The sequence below is a fragment of the Peromyscus californicus genome, unplaced genomic scaffold, assembly GCF_007827085.1.
Source record: "Peromyscus californicus insignis strain IS unplaced genomic scaffold, ASM782708v3 Scaffold_18__1_contigs__length_77618521, whole genome shotgun sequence".
In the NCBI taxonomy this organism is placed as follows: Eukaryota; Metazoa; Chordata; class Mammalia; order Rodentia; family Cricetidae; genus Peromyscus; species Peromyscus californicus.
In genome coordinates this window covers 32690958-32717886 of record NW_026294480.1, presented here as the reverse complement: position 1 = coordinate 32717886, position 26929 = coordinate 32690958, and the positions used below count along the sequence as shown (strand labels likewise).

Below are 26929 nucleotides of genomic sequence, written 5' to 3'. Positions count from 1 at the left end.
AGCACAGAGATAACTGTGCACCCATGTTTTTGAAGCACTAGTAATAAGAGCCAAAATGTGGAACCAGCATGCATGTTCATCAACAGATTAAAGCAAAATGTGATATATGCATGCAATAGAATTTTGTTCAACCAAAACAAAGAATGAAATTACTTCATTTTTAGGAAATAGAAATAAGACTAAAAATTATTGTTAAGCAAAATAGGTCAGGACAAATATTGCATTTTCTGTCGTATGTATAATATATACATATATGTGCTTGAATTTACTTATATACATACAGTCATAAAAGTAGAAGGTGTGCCGGGCGGTGGTGGCGCACGCCTTTAATCCCAGCACTCGGGAGGCAGAGACAGGCGGATCTCTGTGAGTTCGAGGCCAGCCTGGTCTCCAAAGCGAGTTCCAGGAAAGGCGCAAAGCTACACAGAGAAACCCTGTCTCGAAAAACCAAAAAAAAAAAAAAAAAAAAAAAAAAAAAAAAAAAAAAAGTAGAAGGTAATTGTGATGCTTAAAGGGAGGGGGAAGAGGACTCAATAGCAAGTGATGGAATGTATGTATCATGAAAGCAGAAGAGAGAACCAGTTAGAGGCAAGGAATAGGGATGGGGGAGGTAGTGGAGGAAGAAATTAAAAGAAAATATAATTATTTACTTATATGAAAACATCACAAATCCATTTCTTTGTGTGGGAGTCAAAAAAAAAAAACAGAAGAAAAGAGAAATTGGGATCAGCCTGGGCTACATAACATGACCCTATCTCAAGTAAATAAATAATACAACTTAAAACACAGAATACAATTAGTTAATTAAAATTAGAGCATACAGATTGCCTTTTACCTTGAAACACCTGAATTCAGTGGTATATGCTAGTTATAAAGCGGTGGAGGTGGGGGAGGCAGAGTTGTGTGGAGTCCAGTGGACAGCTGTAGCACATGATTTCAACAGAGTGGCTCACAGCACACTGTAAACGAGCTCGCTGGGAGCTGTGTGCATGCTTGCACGCTACACATTCTGATAGGGCTCAGGTCAACTGGATACCTTTCCTCTCCCACATCGAGCTGCAAATAAGGGAACAGAAAATTGCCACATGCTAAAATTATCCCTAATGCTTCAATCCCACCAGAACAGACTCAAATTCCCAGCACAAGTTTGACTGCAGCTCTGACTGTTCTTTCAGCTCTACCGTCAGTGACCCTGTGGCCCTCCATTTTATAGCTTTGCCTATGACTTACTCCAGAAAGCCTTTTCCCTTTCTCCCTGCCAAAACTGGCTAGAGAGGTTTTAGCCTGAAAACATTGTCTTTCCCCTTCTTGTTGTTGCTGTCCTTAATGGACCTGCCAGTGAGACGAGATGCCTCTTGTGGCTGTGTTTCTGCGTAAGGGGTGTGTATTTGAGGGTTGGAAATGTCTTTGATTGTTGCTTATTCTGTATCTACTTTTGTCTTTAATTTTTCAGGTTCTGGGCATGTCTGTGATAAATAAGGTAGGAGATGATAGATAGATAGATAGATAGATAGATAGATAGATAGATAGATAGATAGATAGATAGATATGGGTGGGTGGGTGGGTGGATAAAAAAGAAAATACATGCATACATTGAACATACTTCCCCCTGGGAAGTATGACAAGTACAGATGACCTCTTGATCTGATTCTATTGAAAAGGATCTCAACATGCAAAATTGACCCAATTGAAGCCATGCCCCATAAGCCTAATATAAGAACAAAGAGATATATTAAGGTTCTAGGTGGTTTAGAAGTATAAACCATTGCAGTGTATTTCAAATTGCAGATTGTGAACTCCCCCAAGGGGGACCATAATATCAAGTTAATAAGTCACAAGCAGCAAAATGTTAAATAAAACAAAGTAAAAGTGAAAAATTAAACAATACAGTGCAAATAACAAGATTATTATTAATTTTTATTTCAATTATGTCTTAGATTTTTTTGTGCAAGTAAGTCTTAATTGTTTTATTTCCTTCTGCGGTTCATGGTTAGAAAAAAAGTTTGAAAAACACCATTCTAGAAAAACTATAATGTGTGTGGGAAGAAATTGACCTTCATGTCCTAACTTTCCTGGCACTCAAACCCTAAGTGGGGGGTAGAGATGGCAAAAGAAGCCAATGTGTCACCTTTAGTCATATTTGTAGACCCAGGCCTGGTGTCTAAGACCTAGGCTTTTACTGGGGCTCACTTTGCTTCAGGACATGGATCTGCAAATGAGTTTCACAAGAAGCATCACTGAGATTGGCATCGCCATCCAAGACGCCGAGGACCACAAGTTCCAATTTACCTACAAGGAGGTGCTGGTCGGTTTTATGCTGGTGTGTACACAAGAAGGAAGAAAGGGGGTCCTGAGTATTCCATGTAAAAGTGGGTGACATTCAGCAACACCATGAAACACATCTCTTGAATCCTTCTGACCCAAGGCACCCAAAGACCCAAGTCTTTCTGAAATGTTTTGCCTCCTCTCTTGTGTTCCAGGACTTGATAAAGGATGAACCCCTGAATTCCTTGGCCAGCCCTGTTAGATGGAAAGTCTTAATCGCCCTCAGATACCTAAGGTAGGAGAAATCTTCGTTATTCTTAGTGCATTATGTGTTTCTTGTGTGTGTGTGTGTACACACATGCCTGTGGACGTGGAGTGTCCTCTTCAATTGCTCTCTACCCCATTTTTAGACAGAATCCCTAGAACCCAGAGTTCACAGTTTCTGCTAGACTGGCTGGCCAGTGGGACCCCCTTTCTCTACCCACCCGAACACTAATCTATCTCTCTGCTCACCTCAGCACTGGGGTTACAGGTACACAACACCACCGCAGCTTTTGTATGCAGGTTCTCAGAGTCCATCCTTTGGGTTCTAGGGATGCAAACTCAGGACCTCATGCTTGTGACTCACCCACTCCACCACAAATCTTTCTTATTCTTATTTTCTCCCTTTCTGCCTCCTCCTGACTATCAACTGACTAATCTGTCAGTGCAGGCTCCAGTACATCCTCCCCCAAACAACCACGTTTCTTCAGTGGGACTCACAAATGACAGCTTTCTCTCCTTCTGAAGAGTTACCAAACTGGCTAAGATATTGATCATTGGATAACTGACAGGGTCAAACAGCTATTCAGAGGAGTCAGGTTTCTTCATAGATGAGAGACTTACATTTCTACACAAAGGGAAATTTCTCATCCAAGATCTTAGCCTACAGGTAAATTTTCATCTTCAAACTAAAATCTTAGGAAATATCTAATCACGCTCTAGCTTTAGGGAGCTCGCCATGACAAAGCTGACAAAGAAAATAATTGTGTGCACATTTGTAGAGTCATATTCCCCACAGCAATCTAGAATCATACTGTTTACTGTTAAAATTTGAAAAGTAAAGTTAAAATAACAAAACTCACCCAAGATGCTCCTGTTGACATTTTTGACAACATCTTTTGTGTCCTCACTTTCTTCATAGACCTGAGATCCTGTTTGCATAAGACCTTTCACCCTAATTTTTCACACTTCGTCTTACAAATTCCCACAGTATCATCGATTCTTCACAAATTACATTTTTCTTTATTTGTATTTATTTCTGTGTAATGATTATATATAAAATACTCAAGACTACTAATCATCAAGGAAATGAATATCAAAAACACTATGAGATAACACTTTGTACCCATTAGGATTGCTGTTACCTAAAAAGAAATAAGTGTTGGTGGGGGTGGGAGAAAAGAGAATCCTATACTGTGGTTTTGGGCATGGATGTTGGTGCATTGTGGTAAACAGTATGGAAGTTTTGACAAAATTTTCACATGACCCTTCAGTGTCTCTTGTGGGTAGATACCCAAGGATCACCACCTTGTAAAATAACTGGAGTGTTCATCGCAGGGTCTTCCATAAAAACCGTGGTAAGAGAGCGACCTAAGTATTCATCAATAGACAAGTGTATAAAGGACTGTGGGGAACATATGCATAATAGAATATTATCCAGCCTTAGAAATTAGAATATCTTGTCCTTTGTCATAACATGGGTTTATCTAGAGGACATTGTGCCAAATAAAATAAGCCAGACATGGAAAGAAAAAGTACCATTGGGTCTCTCTTATATGGCAAATCTAAAGAAAAAAGTCAAGTACAAAAGAAAAAATAGATAATAAAACAATGGCTACTAAAGTCAAGGCCAAGGGGGATAAAACAATATCCATCAAAGAATACAGAGTAACGTTTTGTGCAATGAATAAGTCTGAAGATAATGTGTCCCATTAACAGCTGTGCTTCCAAATGGCATGCTAATTCAAGATTTTAACTCCATGAATAAATTATAGCTGATGTTGCTACAGTGTGGGAAGGTTTTATGACCTATTACATGAGTTCACTTGTTTTCCTATAGTAGTTGTATACATACATATATAGCAAAACCATGTTTAAGACTTCTAAAATGTACACAGTAAGTGTGTCTGAAGAAATTAAAAGAATACTCTTCTTTCCCCACACTGAACTATCTTAGCATCCAAATCAAATATCAATCATTATATTATTTGAAGGTTTATTTCTGTGTTCTCTGTTCTATTCCATGGGTCCATGAGTCTACCTATATATTTACACTGCACTCTTTTAATTACTGTGACATTGTAACACGCTTTTAAAATCAGTTAAGAGCTGGGTATAATGTAGTACACTGATAGAGTACTTGCTGAGCATGCACAAAGCCTTCCCCAGCACTAAAAAGAAGATCAAATTAATTCTTAGTGCATGTTTTGTTTCATTTCACCCAATATATCCAGTACATGATTATTTCATCATTTGTTCAGTATTTTTTAAACTACATTATCTTTTACTCAAAATTCTCAAAGTTGAGTATGCATCACACATGACATCTTAATTCATATTATCAGCTTCAATGGCCGTGTGTGCCTACTGGCTACACTCAGTTTGTATAGAACTGTACTAGTCTCTATTCACACACACAAAAGCGTTGATTGTATGGGGCCAAAGTGGAGGGCAAGGCAACCCACAAATTGGCAGGAAGAAAATCAGGGGATGCTAGAAAGGTCATGTGTCAATCATGTTGTCGTTCTCACTTCTGTGTGCTTGTCAGAGTTCATTAAAGTGTAGACTTGAATAGATGCAGTTTATTGTGCATCAGTTTTATAGCAGTACACCAATTTTAAGAAAATAATCAAACGATGGCAATGAGAAGATGGGAAATGATCTTCCCAACTGGGCACTGACTTACACTCCTCTCTGAGTACCTTTTCACACTCTTAGTTTTTCTTTCCCCTAATACAGAAGCTCTGAAGTGTACCTTATTGTCATAAATTTTAATGAAGGGCCTTTTCATACTGAACTAACATTTGCACTTTCCCAAGTAAAGTATTGTTGTGATAACTATATAGTAAATGTTTGGATGGAAGGGAGGGAGGAAGCGAGAGAGCCAAATTGCCCCATCCTTCGCCATCTTTGCTTTTTTAACAGAAATGCTCACAATAAGAATTTATCATTAACACCAATAGCGACTCTAACAGAGATTAACAGGGCTTGACATCTTCCCAATATCCCAGGGAGCAATGTGTCTCCTTCACCTGTGCTATCACGACTTCTCTCAACATCTCAAAAATAGTTCAGAGAGTGTGAGGTATCTGTCACCTACTCAGATTTTTATAGACAGATCTTCATCATTGTCCTGGCAAGTGTGTTTGTAATTATATCCTTCCCTCCACATGGTGCTCATTTCAGCAAACTGAAGCCTCTGCTCTCACTAAATGACCACCTGAATATTCTTGAAGAGAATATTCGGAGGCTGATGCCCCTTCCACCTCTGGAAAAACTCAAAAGTGCCGGTGAAACAGACAAAGACAAGGAACGCATTAACGTATGTGATGGGGGCCCGAGAAGAGAGAAAAGTTCCCCTGGGACTGCTTTCCCTGCAGCCTGAGACCAACAGTCACCCTTGATTTCAGTTTCTCTATGAACGATCTATGGATGCCCTGGGGAAACTTCTGAGGTCCATGATATGGGATGACATGGATGCCCAGAACTGTGAAGAAATGTTTAACGTGAGTAGGGCCACCATTCACACTGGTTGCCCAACTCCCTCCCCAACGTGTCTGCTAGAGTGCTCCGATAACCAGCCCCTCCCATCCTCTCCACAGGAAGACATCCAGCATTACCCTCCCACACAGGGCCAATCTTTTTTTTCTTTTTAATTTACAGGCAGGTGGACACCCAGTTATAGAAGAAGCAGAGAAAGGGGGAGAGAGAGAGGGAGAAGGGAAGAAAAATCAAATGCAAATGAAGAGTACTAAGCAAAGACCTTCCTTCTTTGCCCAACAGCTTCTCCGGATGTGGCTTGTTTCCCAGAAAGAGTGGGAGAGAGAAAGAGCATTCGAAATCATCTCGAAAATCCTAACAAATGACATTGAGGCAAGTACTCCCTTAAGCAGGGATTGCATTGCTAGTCAACAATGGGGACTCTTGAGACTCTCACATAATGGGTCTCAGGTCGCAGATGGAGGGGTTCGGCAAAGCTGTGGGTGTTATCTCCCAGCTCCAGAGCTGAGGAAGCACTGTGGTGACTTTGCATGCTCGCTCGCTGGAGTCTTCTGCCGCCCATAAGGAATCAGGTACCTTCTAGGTGTTCAGGATTTAACATCCTTCTAAAGGACCTGCACAGGGAAAAGAGTGGACTTAACCCTGATATACCGTCAAGCCATCCCATCACATGGGCGCCTCCTTTATCCTGCAGGCACCACAGAACTTCAGAATTGGCTCACTGCTTGGGCTCCTGGCTCCTCACTTGTGTGACACCCTGCCCAGCATCCGCCAGGCCGCTACGAGCTCCACTATTGGTCTGTTCTGTGTAAAAGGTGAGGGCAAGGCGAGGGATGGTCGAGTACAAACAGGAGACGTGTTCATAACTTCCAACTCCTGCCTTCTCTTTCCACGAATCTCCATTTCAACAACCACCTCCTACCTCTCCAGCTCTCAGTTCTCATACCTTAATTATATCACAGAATTCACTGTCTTTTGGGCTTGCAACATGTCGTCACCTTCTCAGTGACTCCCTTTTTTTTTTTTTTTTTTTTTTTTTTTTTTTTTTGGTCTTTTTGAGTCAGGGTCTCACTATGTAGCTCTGGATGCTCTGGAACTCACTATTTAGACTAGGCTGGACTTGAACTCACAAGTGTAAGTCTGCCTTCCAACTGCTGGGACTAACAGTGTGCACCACCAGCTTAATTTTCCTTTTTTGTTTGTTGGTTTATTTTTGTTTCTGTTTCTGTCTTGTTTTGATTTAAGTCCCGCCGTGCTGCCCTGGCTGGCCTGGAACTCACTAAGCCAACCTGATGTGGAACTCACAGAACTCTAGCTGCCTCCACCTCGACAGTGCTGGAATTAAAGATGTCTACCACCACACCTAGATTTAAAAAGAAACTAACACAAAAGCATTACAATGATTTCTTAAAGTAGGTAAAAATGTTTTGAAACCTCTGTTTTAAATGACTGGGAAATTGAACATATTAGCAGTGTCTTTATATCACACACTTTTCTCCAGGAGAAAATTACACAATTATTATGGTGCTGTGTAATTTCCAGAGTTCCCTAAGAGAGCATTTTGTGGATGTTTTGTTTCTATCTTAGAGACAAAGACTTCCCACCCTCAGTTTTCCAGTTACGTGTGAACTGTCTGTACTTTTAAAAAGAGAATGTGGGGCTCTGAAGTTCAGAAGTTCAAGAAGACTTGAGTTCAATTCCCACCACCCACATGGTGGCTCACAACCACCAGTAACTCTGGTTCCAGGGGTCCAATGATCTGTTCTGGTGTCTGTGGAGCCAGGGCACACATGAAGTGCTTGGACAGACATGCAGGAAAAGCACCTGTTTTAGTCAGGGCTTCTAGTGCTTCAATGAAACACCGTGATCAAGGGTTTATCCGACTTACACTTCCACATCACTGTCCATCCTTGAAGGAATTCAGGACAGGAACTTAAGCAGGGCAGAAGCTACAGAGGGGTGCTGCTTTGCTTCCCCTGGCTCGCTCATCCTGCTTTCTTATAGAACCCAGGGCCACCAGCCCAGGGCTGGCACCACCCATGTGTGACTGGACCCTCCCCCATTGATCAATAATTGAGAAAATGCCTTACAGCTGGATCTCATGGAGGCAATTCCACAACTGAGGCTCCTTCCTCTCTGATAACTCTAGCTTGTGTCAAGTTGACACACAAAACCAGCCAGTACAACACCCAAATATATATGAAATATTTTTTAAAGTATTTTAAAATTTCATTCTCCATTTTGAGGTTAAACCAGCACATGTATCAGCAACGGCAACTTGGCATTACAGGAGCATAGCTCCACAGAGGTCAAATGTCACTTCAGACACTGCATATAAGTTTAATACCCATCTAGTCACCATCTGTTTAGAGAAAAGGGGAGCTCTGATGAACAAAGAATCAGAATTGTTATTTTATAGCTATTTTTCCTGCAGGCTACTTTGATTTCCTAACACATACAGAACACAGATCCTCAAACACTTGATTTGCAAGAAATTCTGCCCATTGTGGGGGCACCCACCAGAAAGATATGCTGTAGAGACAAGAGGCAAGAGAATCGGGAATTCAGGGTCAGATTGACCTATATATTTAGGGCATGGGGGATGGCTCATGGGTTAAGAACACTTGCTGCACAAGTGTGACAGCCTGAGTTCAAGTCTCCAATGACCACATAAAAAGCTGAGCAGGACACATTTGCCTGTAACCCAGCAGTGCATTGGGAAGAGACAAGAGGGTCTCTGGAGCTTATATGTCACCATGTTCAGCTCTAGGTTCAATGAGAGGTATAGAGCAAAGAGTGTAAGAACATTTGGCATTGTGGCATACACATACACATACACACACACACACACACACACACACACACACACACACACACACAAAGAAGGAAAGAAAGAAAGCCATGCTTTAATAATTAACATTACTGTTTTTCTTTGGTTGATCAAATAAGCAACATGGGGGGTAGGGAAGCATGTGTACTATTAAACATCAACTTGGTATAAGTAACTAGTGTGATACTAAATTAAGTGCCCATGAATAGCCAATATGTTTTAAGATGGAAAATTAGATATTGAAAAATACATCAGTACTTAGACCACTAAAAGTAATAAAGTAGGGATTTTTAGTTAGGTATATCTGATTCTTTGCTTTAAAAAAAAAGAAGGAAGGATGAGTGGGGTCTCACAACATAGCGTTGCCTGGCTTTGAACTAACTCACACTGTGGCCTCAAACTCAAAGCCTTCCATGTACCTCTGCCTCTGGGGGGCTGGGATTAAAGGTGTGTGACATCATGGCAATGCTACATCTGATTCTAAGTCCCATGTCTGTTGCATTTGGCTGGGCTGCCTCCCACAGAATGGTCCAAAGTTCATTAAAATACATTCTCATGACATGCAAGAAATCATTACTGTAGTTGGTTTTTCTTGTTTTTTGGTGTTTTTTTTTTCTCTTTACTCTTCTGGAGGCCCACCACCCAGCTCCCAAATAACCACACAGAGGCTTATTATTACTTATAAATGATTGGCCTTAGCTTGGCCAGCTTTTCTTAACTTAAATTATCCTGTTTATCTTTTGCCTCTGGGCTTTTATCTTTCTCTATTCTATATACCTTTCTTTACTTCTTCCTCTATGGCTTGCTGTGTAGCTGGGTGGCTGGTCCCTGACATCCTCCTCTCCTTCTCCTTCTTTTGCTCCTTAATCTTACTTCCCATATTTATCCTCCTATTTATTCTCTCCACCTGCCAGGCCTGCCTATCCTTTCCCCAGCCTAGCTGTTGGCCATTCAGCTCTTTGTTAGACCAATCAGGTGTTTTAGACTAGCAAAGTAACACAGCTTCACAGAGTTAAATACAACATAAGAGAATGCAACACATCTTTGCACCATGAAACAAATGTTTCACAGCATAAACAAAGTAACACAGCTTCACAGAGTTAAATACAACATAAGAGAATGCAACACATCTTTGCACCATGCAACAAATGTTTCACAGCATAAACAAATATAATACATCTTTAACTAATATTCCACAGCACATTAATATTTAGATCTTTTTATAAACTGTTACCATTAATGAATTATGCAGTTGCTGATAAATTTTCCAATCAATATTGGTCCTTTTTAATTTTCCTCAAGGTAACTCACCACAGAATGAAACTTCAAGAAAAAGAGTAGTAATGGTAGTTACTAAGGCTCTGGTATTTGTGTCAGACAGACATAGGTTCAAATTCAGACAGCCCTATCTGTGTGACCTCAGGCAAATGGCTTCACCCCACTCTGCCACAGCTTCTTCACCTGCAAAAATAGAAACAGGAGCAGAGAACACACATACCTCAGATGACTTCTATGAGTAGAAAATGAGATCATAGTGTGCAGAGTGTTTAGCCCAGAGCTACCTGTAGAAACGGCTTTTATGATCACCCCCTCATCAGGTGACCTTTTGCATGTTTAGTAAAAAAGCATTCAACAGCTGACTTACTGTCACATCAAAACACAGCAAGACTTTTCAACTCTGTTTGGGTTTTGAAAGCCTCTTTCTCCTTTTGCTGACTGTAGGCATTTGCCTGGAGGTGGACAGACTGCAAGACTTGCAGGAAGGGCTGAAATCTAACGATGAGCAGGTCCAGATCAAGATAGCCTCCAAAATAGCTAAGGTAATGGATGTGAAAGCCTGGCCTCATAAACAAAGCTATTTCTGGTTTAATTTCCAAATGAGTGAGCTGTGGTCCTCCCCATTATGAAGGCAGGAAGGCAGTGATTTAGATGTTCAAACTGACCTTTCAGAGAGACCTTTTGTTCTGTCAGTTCCTAAGTTTACTAACTTTGAGTACATGTTCCAAGTCCTCAGCTGTGATTAACTAGGCCATATGGAAAACATTCTGAACCATGTGGCTCTGAAAGGGGTGGCCCTGGAGTAGAATGGACAGAGAAAGTGTTTTCCAGTCAATAAAATGCACCCTCTGTACACTGCAGGAAGTACTTTCTCCTTCTTCAGACAAAAGATTACAGCTTATTTCTTAGTTATTGTGAAGATTGACCAATCAATTCTGTCATTTATTTGATTATTTATTCAATCACTCGCATATACTGACTATACAGCATGCGTCAAGACCAACTCTAGGCTCTAGGAAAAGAAACCCAAAGCTATATTGCATCCTAATCGAATAAAACATCAAGTAATAAATAACTGAACAAAAGAAAATCGAGTAAGAGGATAAGGAATAGGTTAAAGATGACCCTCTAGAGGGAAAAAAATGTGTCCAGTGAAGTCAGTAGAGTATGACATCATGTTTACAGAGTAGAGGTATCCTGACAGTGTGTATTGTCTCCGTGGTTCTAAAAGATCTTGAAGGTCATAATATGGAGGGAATAAGAGCAAAATTAATGAAGTAAGTTTGGAGGAAATGACAGGAATCCAGTTGTTAGGTGAGATAGCTTGGATCAAGGTGGCAACAGCAGAGATGGTCAAAATTAGATACGAATGAGGAAGAGATGTTAGCTCACAGCATATTGTAGGAGCCTGATCATTTTTCTTGGATTCATTAAAAACTCACAAACTGGCTTGCATGAAAAGAGTGGAAAACAGTTCATTATTTTCTCAACAAAACATCATCAGACCATTTAACACTGGGGGGGGGGGGGGGAGGCAGTTCTGCATAGTCATGTTCTCCTGTCAATAAACTTCAGCCAACTCAAGATAGTCAAAGGCCAAGATGATGCCCCAGGGAACTCTTTCAGTCTGCCAGTGTCCACCTGGCTGCCCACCCTCAGTCATCAGCATCATATTCAGACATAGACACTCATGTCCACACACTGCTATCAATCAAACGCTCTGGACTCACTATACCTAGAGATCAAAATTGCAGTTTTTATTTCCTTGACTTATTGACTGCTCTTAATAGTGAAGAATGAATACTGCCAGCCACTTGATTATTCATCATGATTCTCAGTATATGTGACAAATTCTCCAAAACTTGAAACATTTCTATAATACATAAAATGTGTGTGAAGGTACTTTCATATATATCTATCTATTCTCCACTGTTTTCCCTTCTGCAATATGCTATAACTTTGGATTTGGAGAAGAAATCGCCACAGTAGGCTTGAGATTCAATAAATATAAAATGATAGAAGAGTCCACCCCAGGTAGTTTGCTTAGAGACAAAAAAGTCAGAATAGGTCCTATTTTCTCTGGTCTCTGTGGTTTCAGTCATATGCTAACCATTTGGGAAGCACAGTGGTTTCTGTTATCCTAAAACATACCATAGTAGAAGGCTTAGGTGTCTGGATCTAAAGTGATGTGTGTGATAATGCATTTGTGGCTATATCCTCAGATTATCTGCAAATTCATTCCCAATGAAGAAATTCAGGCGTTCTTGGAGGAAACACTAGATGGTCTGGAAACTCTCAACCCCATGTGCACCAAGGCCTGTGGTATATGGATGATTGCTGCCCTGAAGGAGCATGGGGCTGTGCTGGAAGATCAGGTGAACTGACAACCAATCATGTAACAGAGCAAGATTCTAGCAGCTCCAGAGTGCCGAGTCAAATTCCCATTCTGTTCTTCCTCTAATCATTGGAGTCTAGTGGGAAGCAGGCAAGAGTTTTGGGTCCTCAGCTGAGTCCCAACCTATATGTTAACAAGATTGAGTGGCCTAGCTAAATCTTTAATTATTATAACAACTTTCAAAACACAATAGAGTACCTGCCTAGCATGCACAAAACCCTATGTTCAATCCCCAGCATGGCATAAACATGGCAGAGTGGCATATGTCTGTAGTCCTAGCTCTTGGAGGATGGAGAGAGGAGATTCAGGAGTTCAAGGCCATCATTAGCTATATATGAACTTCAAAGCCAGCCCAGGATACATGAGACTTTGTCATACACACACACACACACACACACACACACACACACACACACACACACTCACACACACACCTCAAAATGGTTCCCACTCTGTCTGGCCAAGGAAAACAACTCTGGTCTCTTGAAATTGGGTTAATAGATTTATAAGGCAGGAAAATGAGTAGGTGGGTATTGTTGTTGTTGTTACTGCTCTTTTTACTCTTTGGCTCTTTGCTCTTTGGCGGGGGGCACCACCAGCTCCTAAATAAATTGCACATGGAGGCTTATTCTTAATTATAAATGCCCAGCCTTAGCTTGGCTTGTTTCTAGCCAGCTTTCCTTAACTTTAAATTATCCCTTCTACCTTTTGCCTCTGGGATTTTTCCTTTTCTTACTTCTGTAATCTTATTTTCACTCTTACTCCATGACTGGCTGTGTAGCTGGGTGGCTGGCCCTTGATGTCCTCCTCCTTCTCTGGCTACTTCTTTGCCTCCCAGATTTCTCCTTCTATTAATTCTTTCTGCCTGCCAGCCCCACTTACCCTTTCTCCCTCCTCACTATTGGCCATTCAATTCTTTATTAAACACCATTAGGTGTTTTAAACAGGCACAGTAACACAGCTTCAGAGTTAAACAAATGCAACATGAACAAAAGTAGTACATCTTAAAATAATATTCTATAATAGGTAGGTGCTTCGGAGATGGCCACTAAGCCCTGGGAGGTTCTCCAGTTCACTGCTGCTCTTCATATTGCTCTTTCCCACCCCATTAGTGTATGTTATCTGGAAAGCAAGGTTGACAGTGGGTTGAGGAAAGTGCTCAGTCCTTTGTCACAGCTGGGGACTTAAGCAGAAAGAACAGAATTTAGATTCAGGAGTCTCTGTTAAGAGCTCCAAGTGGAGACACTCTATCCTGACTTCTCAAGTCAGAGATAACACACACTACTCCAAGATTAACCAGCAAGAAAGAGAATTAAACTGAATTAGGCCATCTCTGAAGGAAAGAGGTTCTTACCCCACATCCCGTTGTCAACAATCCTAATTATATAGCTTTGAGTAAGGTTATTAGAAATTATTTCTGTCCTAGTTACTTTCCAATAAATTTTTTTATAAAAAAAAAATGGCAAACCACGTGTTAGGCATGAGGCTAAATGTAGGGAAATTATAGTTGATAAGTGTGGAATCCCTGTGTGTTTGTGTGATTGGCATAAGGAGAGAGATTGATTAACAAACTATGGTAAAATTTTTGAAAGGGAAATTAAACCTTCCCCAATTATCATTGAACTGGACCTTTGAGATAATCATCTTGAGGGATGCTTGCATTGTTTTTGAATAATTTAGAAAATGTTACGCTTATGATAAAAATATTATGCTTATAATAAGTATCTAACTTTAATATCCATACAAAAAAAGAAAATTATAGTAGAGGAAAAGTATCTTTGCATGGATTCATGTCCTTACCCATACAGAAAATCTGAATATATATAAAAGTATTCCCCACTGTCACTGGTTAACATCCCAATTAGGAAAAGTGGCTGGCATCTCTCCTGTGACGTCACCCTTGTCCCCGTGCTTTTCACCTTGACATTTGTACTGTGTCCTTACTGAAAAGGATGCCATTCTCCACCATCTCTGCCTTGCCCTGTAGAATTGATGACTTAAGATCCAGACCCACGGCTCCTCCAAAGCATTCTGGTTGCTTCTGGACCACCATTTGCCTTATACCACCTGGAACCCAGTCTCTTGGGTAGATGACTGAAATACTTTATTAAATACCTCCCTTCTCTCACAAAAGGGTTGCATCCTTTTCCTTTTCAATATATTCCCCAACAGTACTGTTGACAATACCCAGCATAGTGTACCCTTTTTCTAGTGTTCACTAAGCTGGGCTAAAAAAAATACCCAGTTCACCAGTAATATTGAGTGAGAAATGAGTCATGCATAGAAACAATTACTGTCTTTAACATTATTGGCAATTCATCAACCACCCACCACAGTGTGAATGGTACCTCCCTTGTACCATTCGTGTCGAGAGAAAGTGACAACTTAAAGTTTCTTCTTAGCTCCTGGAGATCCTGAGCACAACTTACCATCACATGCCAGTCCTCAGACAAAAGGAGGAAAGTTTCCAGTTTATGCTAGAAGCTGTCTCCCAGATTGCCAGTTTTCACATGGATGCAGTTGTTGTCAACCTGCTACAGAAGCCTCTGCCCTTTGACAGGTAGGGTCGAATGCATCTGGCCTCTTCTCCCGGAAAAGACCATCTTACAAGGCACTGGGAAGGATGTATTGTTTGAGAGAAAGATAGCAAAGGTTGATAACATCTCACCTGAACATCATTTTTAAAATTGATATTTAAACAACAGGTAATAGTTTTCTAAGCATTTTATTGAATGCAAAAGAGCTCATCTTAAAATAGAAATGCATTGCACTTGTAATAAGTACATACTGAAAGTTAATATTCCTCTTCTTTCTGGTTTCCATCTGTTTGGACATTCACATGCCTCAGAAACCCAAGGCCACATGCTGGGCTGTTAAACAAACCATCCTTATTGCCTCTTGACATAGAAGCATATCTATCTGTCTTTGCAAGCATGATTCATCATAATGCAATTTTAAAGTAAGCCAGATGGAAAAGCTCACAGTCCAGAGAGTTGCGCCTTATCTGTCAACTTCCCGACTTGTCGTCCTAGGGACACAAAGACATTGTGGAAAGCATTGGCTGAAAACCCGGCCTCTAGTGGCAAACTCTTGAAAGCCCTGATAAGGAAACTGGAAGCCAGGTTAGAGGATGACATAGCCGGAATAGATGCAATTTCAGTAAGTTGGACATTTGATCACTTGCCTCTGTCTGTGCTCTACTCTGTGACCCGTTCCCACCTGGTCCCAGGTGATGGCTCATTCACCATACCTCTAAAGTGCCCTAAATTTAACTATGGTCTAGTTCATATTAGACAAACGTAACAGCCGTGTTGTCCGTGGTTAATCATTTTCAGAAGCCAATTTCTTATCAGCCCCAGAGAAATTATATTGCCAAATAAGTCTTCTATATATCCAGATCCAGATGACTGTTGCTCTTGTTATTGTTGTCATCCCTGAAAATCCCCCATGCTGGAAAGCATGCCATTTTCCAAGATGCATCCGCCCAAAGTCATGACACCACCATGGCAGTCCTAAGGAACACAGCCTGTTGAGTAGTTTAGAGGCCATTTTATGTTTCTTTTCTGTGTGTTTTGTCATGGGCATGCTTAAATTAGGAAACGATTCCAGAGACAAAGAACATGCTTCTGTAGCAGCCTTGGAGGAAAGAAATCTGCTTGACTGGGAGGTCCTTTGTTCCCTCAGGTGGCCTGTGCTATGTATGAGGTGATCTTAACAGGGACTCATATCACTCACTTGTATCCAGAGCTGTTCACCCTCCTCCTGAAGCTGGTCAGCTGTTCGCTGGGCCTGAAAATGCCAACTTCTACTCTGAGTCAAAGGCGACGCGTGATGCAGCTTGGGGAACGGCAGCAGATCCCAGACCCCTGCAGGTAAATGGCCCATCAGGGAAAGTCTTCCTTGATGCTCCTGACCCCATACTCCTGAAGAAGGGCTGTGCAAGTCAGACTCTGTGCCGTCTGCCCTGGTATCAAACCCATATGGAACGAACAAGGCTTTATTGGCCTTTAACTGTGGCTCCAGGCCTGGTGGTTCCTAAGGTGTCTGCTAAGAATGGTCACCTGAGGAGTGAGGCACTGTGCTTTCTTCCCTAGAGGGCCCACGCTGTGTCTGTTTTCGAGATCTTCCTGGGAGAGTTGGAATTCTGTGACAATGACAGCCACAGAAGAAAACAATTGCAATATTCCATCCAATCTAAGACTGCAGCAATTGACAAAAGCAATCTCAGTCCATATAAAACTAAGGAAAGGCAGACTCTTCATTAGACCATGAGTCAGTGCTTTCTTTTCTTTTCTTTAATACATTTTTATCATGTTTCCCTCTTCTGACTCCTCCCAGACCCTCCCAACCTCCCTACTCACCCAACCTTATGTTCTTGCTCTTTCTGAAAAACACAAAAAAATAAAAATCAAAACAAATATAAGACCAATATGACAAAAAATGCCAAATAAAACCAAAAAAACATGGAGTTTATTATGTTTCTCATATTTTTAAATGCTTGCTTTATATTCATCAAGGGACCTGTCAAGATTTGTAAGGTATAGATTCTCATTTTATATCATGTCATTCTGCTTCCCTGACCTTTTGTATAGCTTTTCATTCCAATGTCAGATCACAAAGCAACCTTTGAAAAGATATTTTAAACAGCATTTAGACTCAGCCCATGCTGCTCTGATAATATATGTAACTTCACCAAAATGACAGCAGATTAAAGGGCCATATTTGAATCCAAACACATCATGTATAAATGCATAGACAACAGCAAGTACATCATGGCAACTGACAGGTTCACAGTAAGATGCAATCTGATCTCAAAGATCCAGTAAAACATGCTATTTTTCATTTTCCACTTGTAGTGTTTGGCTTGGTTTATTTTTGATGATTGTTCCTTCTGGGCAGTTGACAAGATTTTATGTCATTATCCTCTTGTCACCTGTTGTCACCTTTGGCCCCAAGACTCACACTTTAGTGTGAGAATAAGACTATCTTCCTTTTGTCTTGAACAACATCCACTAATCTAGCATTGGGAACTTACCAGAAGTAGGAAGAATAAACTAGGGAATTCACAACTTCCTCTGTAGGGTGTATTTACATCTGTAGCATCTTCTATCTCCTCTAGACTCTCAGCTGCAACTCTGAAATGCTTGCAAGCCCAAGCCATGAAAGAAGGCCTTGCGAAAGAATCTGATGAAGGTGACAATCTATGGAACCTACTTAGCAATCCTGATACCCATCACCTAGGCGTGTGTGCACTGGCCAGGTAATATGCAGATGATCTAGAAGTGAATACAGAAGAGAAAAACAAAAGCTAAGAATGAAAATCAACCTCACTGATAGCAATCAAATCAACACAGATCAAGGGGAAGGAGGGGGAAGATGTGGGTGTTTCAGCCCCAAACTTACCACTTCTTTCAAAAATGAAAATGACCCAAGTGAACTACTTTAGATAAACTAAATAAATTGACTACTTGATGGGCCATTTTCAAATGTAAGGCTTGACAGTCTTTCATCTAGTATTTCCCTTGAGATACAAATATTGGCTTGAGGAACCTGTAAGTACACTACAGTTTCTTCTGTTAGAGGAAACTAAGTCCCTTCTAAAATGTGTGTTTTCCAGAAGCATGGCAGTCTGGCAGCAGGGGGTTATACTGGATATCATGGAATACCTACTTTCATCTCTCACCTCCTCCTCTGAGAACTACCGGATAACTGGCACAGCTTTCTTCTCTGAGGCAAGGAGGATTAGTCATCAGGGCACGTTCACTGGTCCCTTGCCACATTTCTTGTATAGGATATGGAGCTCAGTGATACCTGGAACCCCGAAAAGGGGCCTTCCAAGGGGAGTTTTAGTAGTGAAGGGACCCATTCCTGTCAAAGGTACACAAGTAAAGCGTGAAGCCTCTCTCAACCAGCTCCTCCTCCTGCCTGTTGTGGAAACCAAACTCCAGGTCAGGGAAGGGAGAATAATAAATGTGGGGGGTGGGGGGACACAAAGCCAGCATGTCACTAGCTCTTCTCCTGACATAAGGACTAGCCAATCCAGAGAAGGGGCAGTGATCAGAAACTTCTGTTTTTGCTGCTACAGTTTCCTTTTGAGAAAATCCTCCTATCTAGATACTCTGGTCCTCGTTACCTTGACCTGTGGGTAGCTCACATCTGGAGCTCAGCCGATACAAGATTTGCTGGTTCACTGGGGGGTTTCCTTCCTCTGCTGCACAGTAGTAAGGACCCATCATTAATTGTAGTTAAGGTGCCTTGAGCTGTCCCCTCAAGGGAGGGTCTCTAAAGGGGAGGAGTTTGTTGATTTCAGCTTATGAGGGAGCCAATCCTCTGGAAGCATGGAAATCTTCGAGATGTACTGATTTTCATGGATCAGAGTGCCTGGGATTCCAATGCTATTCTGAGACAAATGGCCATCCGAGGACTGGGTAACACAGCATGTGGGGCTCCTCACAAGGTAAGAGGCATTCTTGGAGGAAAAGAATTGTTTAAGTAGACTTTCCAGGTATCCCCATCTGATAGCTTCATGGAAATTAAGGGAAAATCCCAATGACCTAGCTGGAGTAACAACTTTGGGATTGAAGTACGTGTGAAGTACATTATAGTCTCCATGCCTGGGAATTCCTACCCTATTCAAGAGACACGTGGAATAATTTTATAGATTAGGAGACCTTGTTCCATAACAGGTGAAGAAGCATAAGCAGATAATGTTAGAATCTATCATCAGAGGCCTCTACCACTTGGCTCGCACTGAAGTCGTCTGTGAAAGTTTGAAGGCTCTGAAAAAGATCATGGAGCTACTCACAGAAAGAGACATCAGCTTCTACTTCAAGGAAATAGTGTTGCAAACCAGAACCTTTTTTGAAGACGTAAGTGAGCCTCTTTGGGAGCTTCCCTTCCCTAGAAGAAGTGGAGGGATGTGGGAGCCCGTTTTCAGGTTCCTCGTGGCTTTACCCAGCATGTCTGCATAGAGCATGATTAGGACCACGGGCCTGAGTGCAGGTGTCTGAGATGGTCTGCATTTGGCTGTGCTGGGGGAGGAGGTCTTTTGCTCCACCCCTTGGTGTCTCTATTAATACCCTGGGGCAGAGACAGTTGGGGCGTTGGAAAAGGTTCCAGGCCCTCTGGAGGCTGTCCTTTATTTTCTATCTGTTTATCTCTGCAAGATTCTCTGCAATAAATCCTTCTATCTAATATTTCCTGCTGCTCACACTCAAGAAAACTCAGGCTACTGCCCACCCCTCAACATCTCTCTGCCTGAGCATACTCCCTGGCCCAAAAAAAACCACAAATGACCTAAGCAGAGTGAGGTAGGATTGTAGCCAAGGTAGCTAGCCCTGGGAAGAAACTTGAACAAATTTTTTAAGTTCTTCATTCCACAGAAGGTTTGAGTACTATTTGCCTGTGAGGTCAGCACACCCACAAATGATCCTTTCTTTACCACAAATGCTCCTTTCTTTACTTTCTTTAGTTTCCTATATTCTCATTCCCCAGGTTTGTTTCCTGGGTTTATCTTCCAAATAATTTGCTCACACCTAATTTGCTTTAGGGAATACATGAACTGGGACAATTTCTAGTTCCTCCAACATGATCTGTTCCACTTTCCAAATTCAAAGACATCCAGAAGTCAGCCAGCTATAACACACAAACCAAATCCAGCCTACACTCTGCATTTGTCAATAAAGTTTTATTGAAACACAGTCACACTCACTGATGATGTATTGCCCATAGCTGCTTTCACAGTCTTCCTGCAGAGCTGATAATTGATGAAGGGACTATGGGGCTCATAAATTGTAACTTATTTGACTGATCCCAAAAGATCAATTAGCAACTCTAAGTGAAGGGGAGTCACTTCCTCTCTGTATTCCACAAACTATATTTTAGTATTTTTTGTTTGTTTGTTTATTTGTTTATTCACTGCTGTGGATGTGAAAATCTGTTTCACAACAACTTCAACCTAACGTTTTGAGGTCTGTAGACATTTCCTCAAGTCCTGTTGCCAGGAGAGCTGCTAGCTGCCTTCTCTAGTGTTCCCTTCATAAACATTAAGGCTTCATAAAATTACTTACCTTCTGGTCTCCAGACCAAAAATTTCGATTTCAAAAACCCAATTTTTCTATTCATTATATATTTTATAGGCCACTTACTAAGTTAAGTTCCTATTGAGGTCTGAGAAGTATTAAGTTGAATTTAAGGAAAAATTACCTTTCAAGTACAACATTTCCCTGTTTATTTACTCCAGATTTTTAATATTTCTCTTTCTTCCTGAAACTTTGGTGATTTATTAACTTAGGATCTACAAATTTTAATATATAATGTATGCCCACTGCCAATAATTCTAAAGTGTTGCATTTTTGCATTTTGTACTTTGTTTATATTCTAGTGCAACCTGGCATATGAAAAGAGCTTTCTGCCTGTTTCTCCCCCAACCATTTTCTTTAATTCTCAAGTTACCCTCAAAAACGCTTCCTGGGCTCCTACCCAATGTAGAATTTCCTGGGGGGAAAAAGGTTTATTTTTTCAATACATAGATAATTGATATCAATCTTCAACAAGGGGCTGACTGAAGTCTGCTTTTTTGGGCCGCATGTGTTAGATTCCCTGGGTTCTTGTTTAAATAATAATATTTCTCTTGGATCTGAGCCCCAAGTAAGCTACAAGTCTTCTTTGACAGTTTTAAAACAATGTCACACAGTGCTATTTTAAAAGAAAAAAATGCAAATTCTTTCTGGTTATCAGGTTAGTCATTTCTCACCCCCGATAGGGATTAATTCTATCACATGTGAATAAAGATTTTACAAAACCTAGATGTTAGTAAAGATATGCGAATCTTCCTCTAGCGGTGTCGCCTTCCTGCAAGTGTGCGTAACCCTGTAAGGCTTTGTCCTCTGCTCCTCTGTACTTTGGTGTAAGATAAGCATGCAGTTCTGTGATCAGTCTACTTTCCCCCCTCCCACCCCCCATCTTCCTCTCAGTGTGCAAGTGCTTTGCTGTAATTCTCAAAGCAGGATGATGCTTCAAGGGAGGGCAGAACTGAAAACACGTGGCAGTACCACCCACACCCCCTTCTCGCTCCTTGGCCACCTCAAGCATTCACTTTGCTCAGTGTCAATCCATTTTTCTCAGCTGAAAAGTGAGGACCTTGTGCTTGAGAGACAGTTCCTAATTTTTAAACCAGTTTTGTGGGCCTGAACAGAAAACTCACCCTTGCTTCTTTTTCTTCTTGTGACTCTGAACCACATCAACAAGTTACACAAGTAAGCTAACAGAGTCTTCCCTCATCATCTCACACTGTGCTCCTTGAAATAATTTCCAACTATCCTAGACAAAAGAAAAAAATGAGATTTTTGATAACGTCCCATATTCACAGGAGGAGGACCAAGACAGGATTTTGTTTGGCCTAAGACTCAATGCCAAGATTCCTGAGCAACATCACTTTACAAAATGTTTGGCATCTTGAAGAAGAGTGTTCGGCTTTATGCAGCTTAGATAAGAGGACTCATAGCTTTAGGGTTAATTACGCAACCAGGACATTTTATGAAAATATATAACAAATGGGAACCCTCCCTGGCCTCCTGCTGCCAACTCTGCTATTTGTCATTCTGCAATCACACGTCCCCACAAAGGAAGAAATCGAGTCTTAAGTTCCACAGCATCATCTGAAACTGCGTTTGGGGGATTGCAGGCTTGGAATGCACAGAGCCAGTGACATGAATGCACCAGTGTCCAGATTATAGCCCTTCCTTCCATTGCTTGAAGTGTGGCAAGGTGTGGTGGGTACCAAGGGGGTGCCAGCAGGGAACATCCTGTGAGAAGATCCATTTGTCACTGCAGGAGCAAGATGATGTGAGACTGACTGCCATCCTGTTATTTGAGGATTTAGCATCCCTCACAGGAAGAAGATGGAAGATATTTTTTGCTGAAGAAGTAAAAAAGAGCATGATTTCATTCCTTCTCCACCTCTGGGACCCTAATCCCAAGATTGGAGCTGTAAGTAGTCCTGTAGACACCTTCACCTCCTCTTTCCCCAGGGCTGAGAAGTACAAGCAAGCCTGGTCTCTCTGAACCAGAAGCCACCTCAGAGGTCACCCTTCAGAAGTGAGCTGGAAAAGCCACTTCGCCAATTCAGAATTCTGTTTTGTCTCTTTTCCACTTTTTTTTTTTTCATTTCGAATTTTTTTTAATTAAGAAATTTTCTACTCACTCCACATACCATCCACAGATCTCCTCTCCTCCCTCCCCCACCACACCCAGCCCTCTTTCCTGAGTCACCCTGCATCCCCACATCCCCCAAATTGAGGTCTCCCATGGGAAGTCAGCAGAGCCCAATACACTGAGCCTAGGCAGGTCCAAGCTCCTTCCCACTGCACCAAGGCTGTGCAAGGTGTCACACCACAGGCACCAGATTCCCAGAAGCCTGCCCATAGACCAGGGACAGATCCCGATCCCCCTGCCTGGGTGCCCCCCAAACAGTTTGAGCCAAACAACCATCTTCCGTGTCCAGAGGGCCCAGTCCAGTCCCATGGGGGCTCCACAGCCACCAGTCCACAGTTCATTGGCTTCCACTAGTGTTCTTTTCCACTTTTTTTCTTACTTTCAAATCACAGACTTTTACTGTTTCTTTCTCTGTGTCAGTGAGAAATTATTCCCTTCCGGCAGATGACCCCAGTCTCACAGACTATGACCACCAAACTTCTGTATTCTAGGCTTGTCGTGATGTCTTAGTCATCTGTATCCCTTTCCTGGGCCTCCAGGAGCTCTACGGGGTGTTAGACCACCTCCTTGAACAGGACCTGCCCCGGGCCAGGGATTTCTACAGGCAATTCTGCATGAAACTGGTGAGTGTACAGCAGATGGTGCCACCAAAATAGCAAGACAGGAGTCTAGACAAACCTCACGAGAATATACATAACTGGTATCAGTCTCCAGCAAGGAGCTGACTGAAGTCTCCTCTTTGGGTCACATCTGTTGTATTTCCAATGTTTTTTTGTTGAAATAACAAAATCAGGGCCAGGATACCCTTGCAAGGATGTCGATGATCCCTAGTACTCTCACGCATCGCCCTCTCCCTCAAGACCAATAAGGATCATTTCTTCTGTGGTCCTGAAACTATGTCTGTTACCTAGTTTTCTAAGCCCCAGTGCCCTCCTTATTAAATCTTCATCGAAATGGCCATAAGACAACGTTCAGTCAATCAGCAAGTGGCTGTGGGTGTTAGCTAACCTTTACAGTTCTCTTCTGAGCCATACGGAATGGTAAGGGTTACTTTCCAATTGCTCTCTTTGAAATCAACCACCTCTCTTCCAGGCCAAGAAGAACCAGGAAATTCTGTGGATCCTCCACACACACGCATTCACCTTCTTCAACAGCAGCTGGGAGATGATCAGGAGCGCCGCTGTCAAGCTCATGGGTGAGCTCCCTTCCCAGTCCTGACCCACATGTGTCTGTTCTTTTCTGTTTAGTTTTTACTTTGAAAGCTGCCCCAGCGTGAAACTGGTACAGCAGAGAAAGACAGGAGTGGAGGAAGTAGGAAGAAATGTGTTATTTGTCTTGTGATGTCGTCTTTTCTTTCACAAATGAAAATCGACAGTCTCTTCCAATTCACCAACACTCTCTCACTGTCCCCCCGACCTGACCGTTCTCATAAGTTTCCCAGGCTCTCCCCTGCTTCCAAGTCTTTGGTCTTTATTTTCCTGGAGTCTGGATTCCTAGCCTGGTACCCCAGAATAAACACTTTGCTTTGCCTCGTTCCTTTCTGTGAACCACATGCTGCATCCTCAAGCTGAGCACATGAGCAGCATGATCGAAGGGAGACGCACATCCGTAGAGGAGCCCTTGATTCTGTTGGGTTACCCGGGACATTTCACTTCCCTTTATCACCTCCCTGCCAAGTCCATGAAATAGAAAAATAAGTGAATCCCTAGAGACTCTTCTACCATGAGATCCTAAGTGTTCCCTGTAAGCCTTTTCTAACTAACCCATCCCACAGTAAAAAGGCCCACTGGTGTGGTCAGGTTTAATACCAAGGCCTAACGACTTTTATTGGATCATGCACATCCTTGCCTTAATTACATTATAAATTGGACGAATGCAGAAACCCTATTTCATGCAAGTTTGAAACTTGACAATACCTTCTCCTCACCCCAAGAAAGCCAGTTTGTGAATTTTACAAATGAACTGGATATGTAAACACTTCCCCAGCACATTGCTTAAGACCTAATAGAAGCTCTCCTCACATTAACCTCAGAGGCACATGGAGACTTACAAAATTTGTTCAGTCGTCAATCAGTCCATTTGCCTGCTGTCTGGCTCTAATCAGGCCCACTTTCCCCTTATAATGAAATCAGTACCATTTTCTTTTGTTGACTTTAGATGCCATTATTCTCCACTTGACCAGCCAATATGTGGAGCTCTTAGACAGAGAGCAACTCACCATGCGTAAGTATCACCCCTAGTTCGTGCATATACTTCTGTTCTATTCTTAGAAAAAGAGAGCTGATTGCTCCAATTCTGGATCAGCCCAGAAGTAGAAAACTTTGGCATCCAGTCATTGTTTGAGGCTTCCTAGACCCTGGAATTTCTATGAATTGATAGCAGCCTCCAGCTTGGCTCCTTTGCTGACATCATTCCCAATCAACTATGAGTTTTCAAGCTGTCTAAGCATATTGATAAAAAAAAATCATGCCTGCTTCCTCCCCCTCCCCCTCCCCCTCCCACTCCCCGTTCTCCTCCTCCTCCTCCTCCCCCTCTCCCTCCTCCTCCTCCTCCTCCTCCTCCTCCTCCTCCTCCTCCTCCTCCTCCTCCTCCTCCTCTTCCCTTCCCTCTCCTCTCTCCCTCTCCTCGGGATTGAAGCTTATAATTGCTAAGTACTCACTCTACCACTCAGCTACATCCTTCATCATTTTTCACCTTTTAGAGTAGGAGGTGAGCATTGACTTGGGTCCCACGCAGAACTGACCTGTACAGTACAGCGGGGCTGTATAAACAGGGCCTTGGCTTGGTTGCTTTTCCTACTAGGCTCTGACTCTCCTTGTTCATTTAATTTTCTATCTCAGGGCTCCAAGCTCTTCGGCAGGACTCCTGTGTCAGTGTCCAGAGGGCTTCTGAAGCTGCCTTACAGACTCTGCTGAGAAGGTGTAAAGAGACCAGCATCCTACTGTAAACCATCAAGGAATAAACCACTAGGCTTTTTCTAAAACCAACTCCTGTCTTTGTCCTATGAACTCACAAACTTACATCTTCCTGAAGGCAGACATGGCACCTAAGCTAAAAATCTTCAAGTACATTCCTTATTCTCCAGAGCCTTTCAGGTGGCTTTCATTGGTAAGAGATAGAATTTCATGTCAGAGACAGTCTACTATAATTTGATTGGTGACAGCCACATGGTTTGCACAAGCTAGCCCTCTCTCTTAAGAAACTTACTTCCAAGCAGATACAGATACCAAAGAGTGGTGTAGCCTGACCCAATCACACTCTTGGAAAGAAGAGAGCTACTGTTCTCTTCTATACACAGGCCTTCAATAAATATTTTTGTCAGACATTGAATCACACCCACAATCTTCCCTTTCTCAAGTATCATCACATGGTAAACTTTAACCTGTATCTTGTCTCCAAGGTTGTAATTTATGCATCAAGACTGTGCTAGGTATTATTCTGTAAAAGGCCATTCTGACATTCTGCTAAAAGGCAGTTTCTATTTTTAAGCTACAGCGATAAAGTGTGCATGATCTGTGCACACGCATTGTGTATGCATAGATGTAGTGATGTTTTCCATATATATCTGGATCACAATTGTCTAATGTTTTCCAAAATACACATTGAAAGTTATGTGTGTGTGTATTTATAATCGTTAATAATCATTTAACAACAAACATGGTGACATATTCTTGTGTATTCATCTATTCCTCTGTATAGACTGTCCATGAAGATTCCTACTCGTTACATGCTCTTATCCTCGCCTTCAGTCTTCAAAGAAACATTTTTTTTTTGTTTCTACAAAACCTAGAGACTTGAAGTAGTCTTTTGAGTTGAGGATTATGGACCTAAGGTCCCTTTATTCATTCATTTAAACATTCATTATGTGCCTACAAGCCTCCTGACATTGTTACAGCCACTTGGAGCATAAAAATGAGTGAAAAAATAGGACAGTTGTCCTCATGAAGCCAATGTTCTATGGAATACTTGTGTATGTCCTAGAGAAGTGGTTCTCAACCTGTGGGTCACGACCCCTTGGGGGATCAAATGGCCCTTTCACAGGATTTGCCTAAGACTAATGGAAAACAGATATTTGTATTACAATTCATAACAGCAGCAAAATTAGAATTATGAAGTAGCAACAAAAATAATTTTATGGTTGGAGGTCACCACAATGTAAGGAACTGTATTTAAAGGGTTGCAGC

General features: G+C 41.8%; 1 protein-coding gene across 1 annotated transcript in view; it reads left to right on the top strand.

Annotated features, from left to right (window-relative positions):
• The window catches only part of Mroh2b (maestro heat like repeat family member 2B), a 53924-nt gene extending 28232 nt beyond the window's left edge, over positions 1-25692 (top strand). The window contains exons 22-42 of the mRNA XM_052742808.1: positions 1454-1480; positions 2201-2320; positions 2481-2560; positions 5713-5848; positions 5937-6032; positions 6310-6399; positions 6722-6842; positions 10580-10677; positions 12358-12510; positions 14933-15090; positions 15563-15689; positions 16215-16402; positions 17650-17790; positions 18148-18262; positions 18841-18987; positions 19217-19399; positions 22365-22520; positions 23237-23368; positions 23838-23940; positions 24903-24968; positions 25586-25692. Of these exons, the coding sequence (XP_052598768.1) occupies positions 1454-1480; positions 2201-2320; positions 2481-2560; positions 5713-5848; positions 5937-6032; positions 6310-6399; positions 6722-6842; positions 10580-10677; positions 12358-12510; positions 14933-15090; positions 15563-15689; positions 16215-16402; positions 17650-17790; positions 18148-18262; positions 18841-18987; positions 19217-19399; positions 22365-22520; positions 23237-23368; positions 23838-23940; positions 24903-24968; positions 25586-25692 (2544 nt within the window). The remainder of the gene's footprint in view (positions 1-1453; positions 1481-2200; positions 2321-2480; positions 2561-5712; positions 5849-5936; positions 6033-6309; positions 6400-6721; positions 6843-10579; positions 10678-12357; positions 12511-14932; positions 15091-15562; positions 15690-16214; positions 16403-17649; positions 17791-18147; positions 18263-18840; positions 18988-19216; positions 19400-22364; positions 22521-23236; positions 23369-23837; positions 23941-24902; positions 24969-25585) is intronic.
• Positions 25693-26929: the final 1237 nt, after the last annotated feature.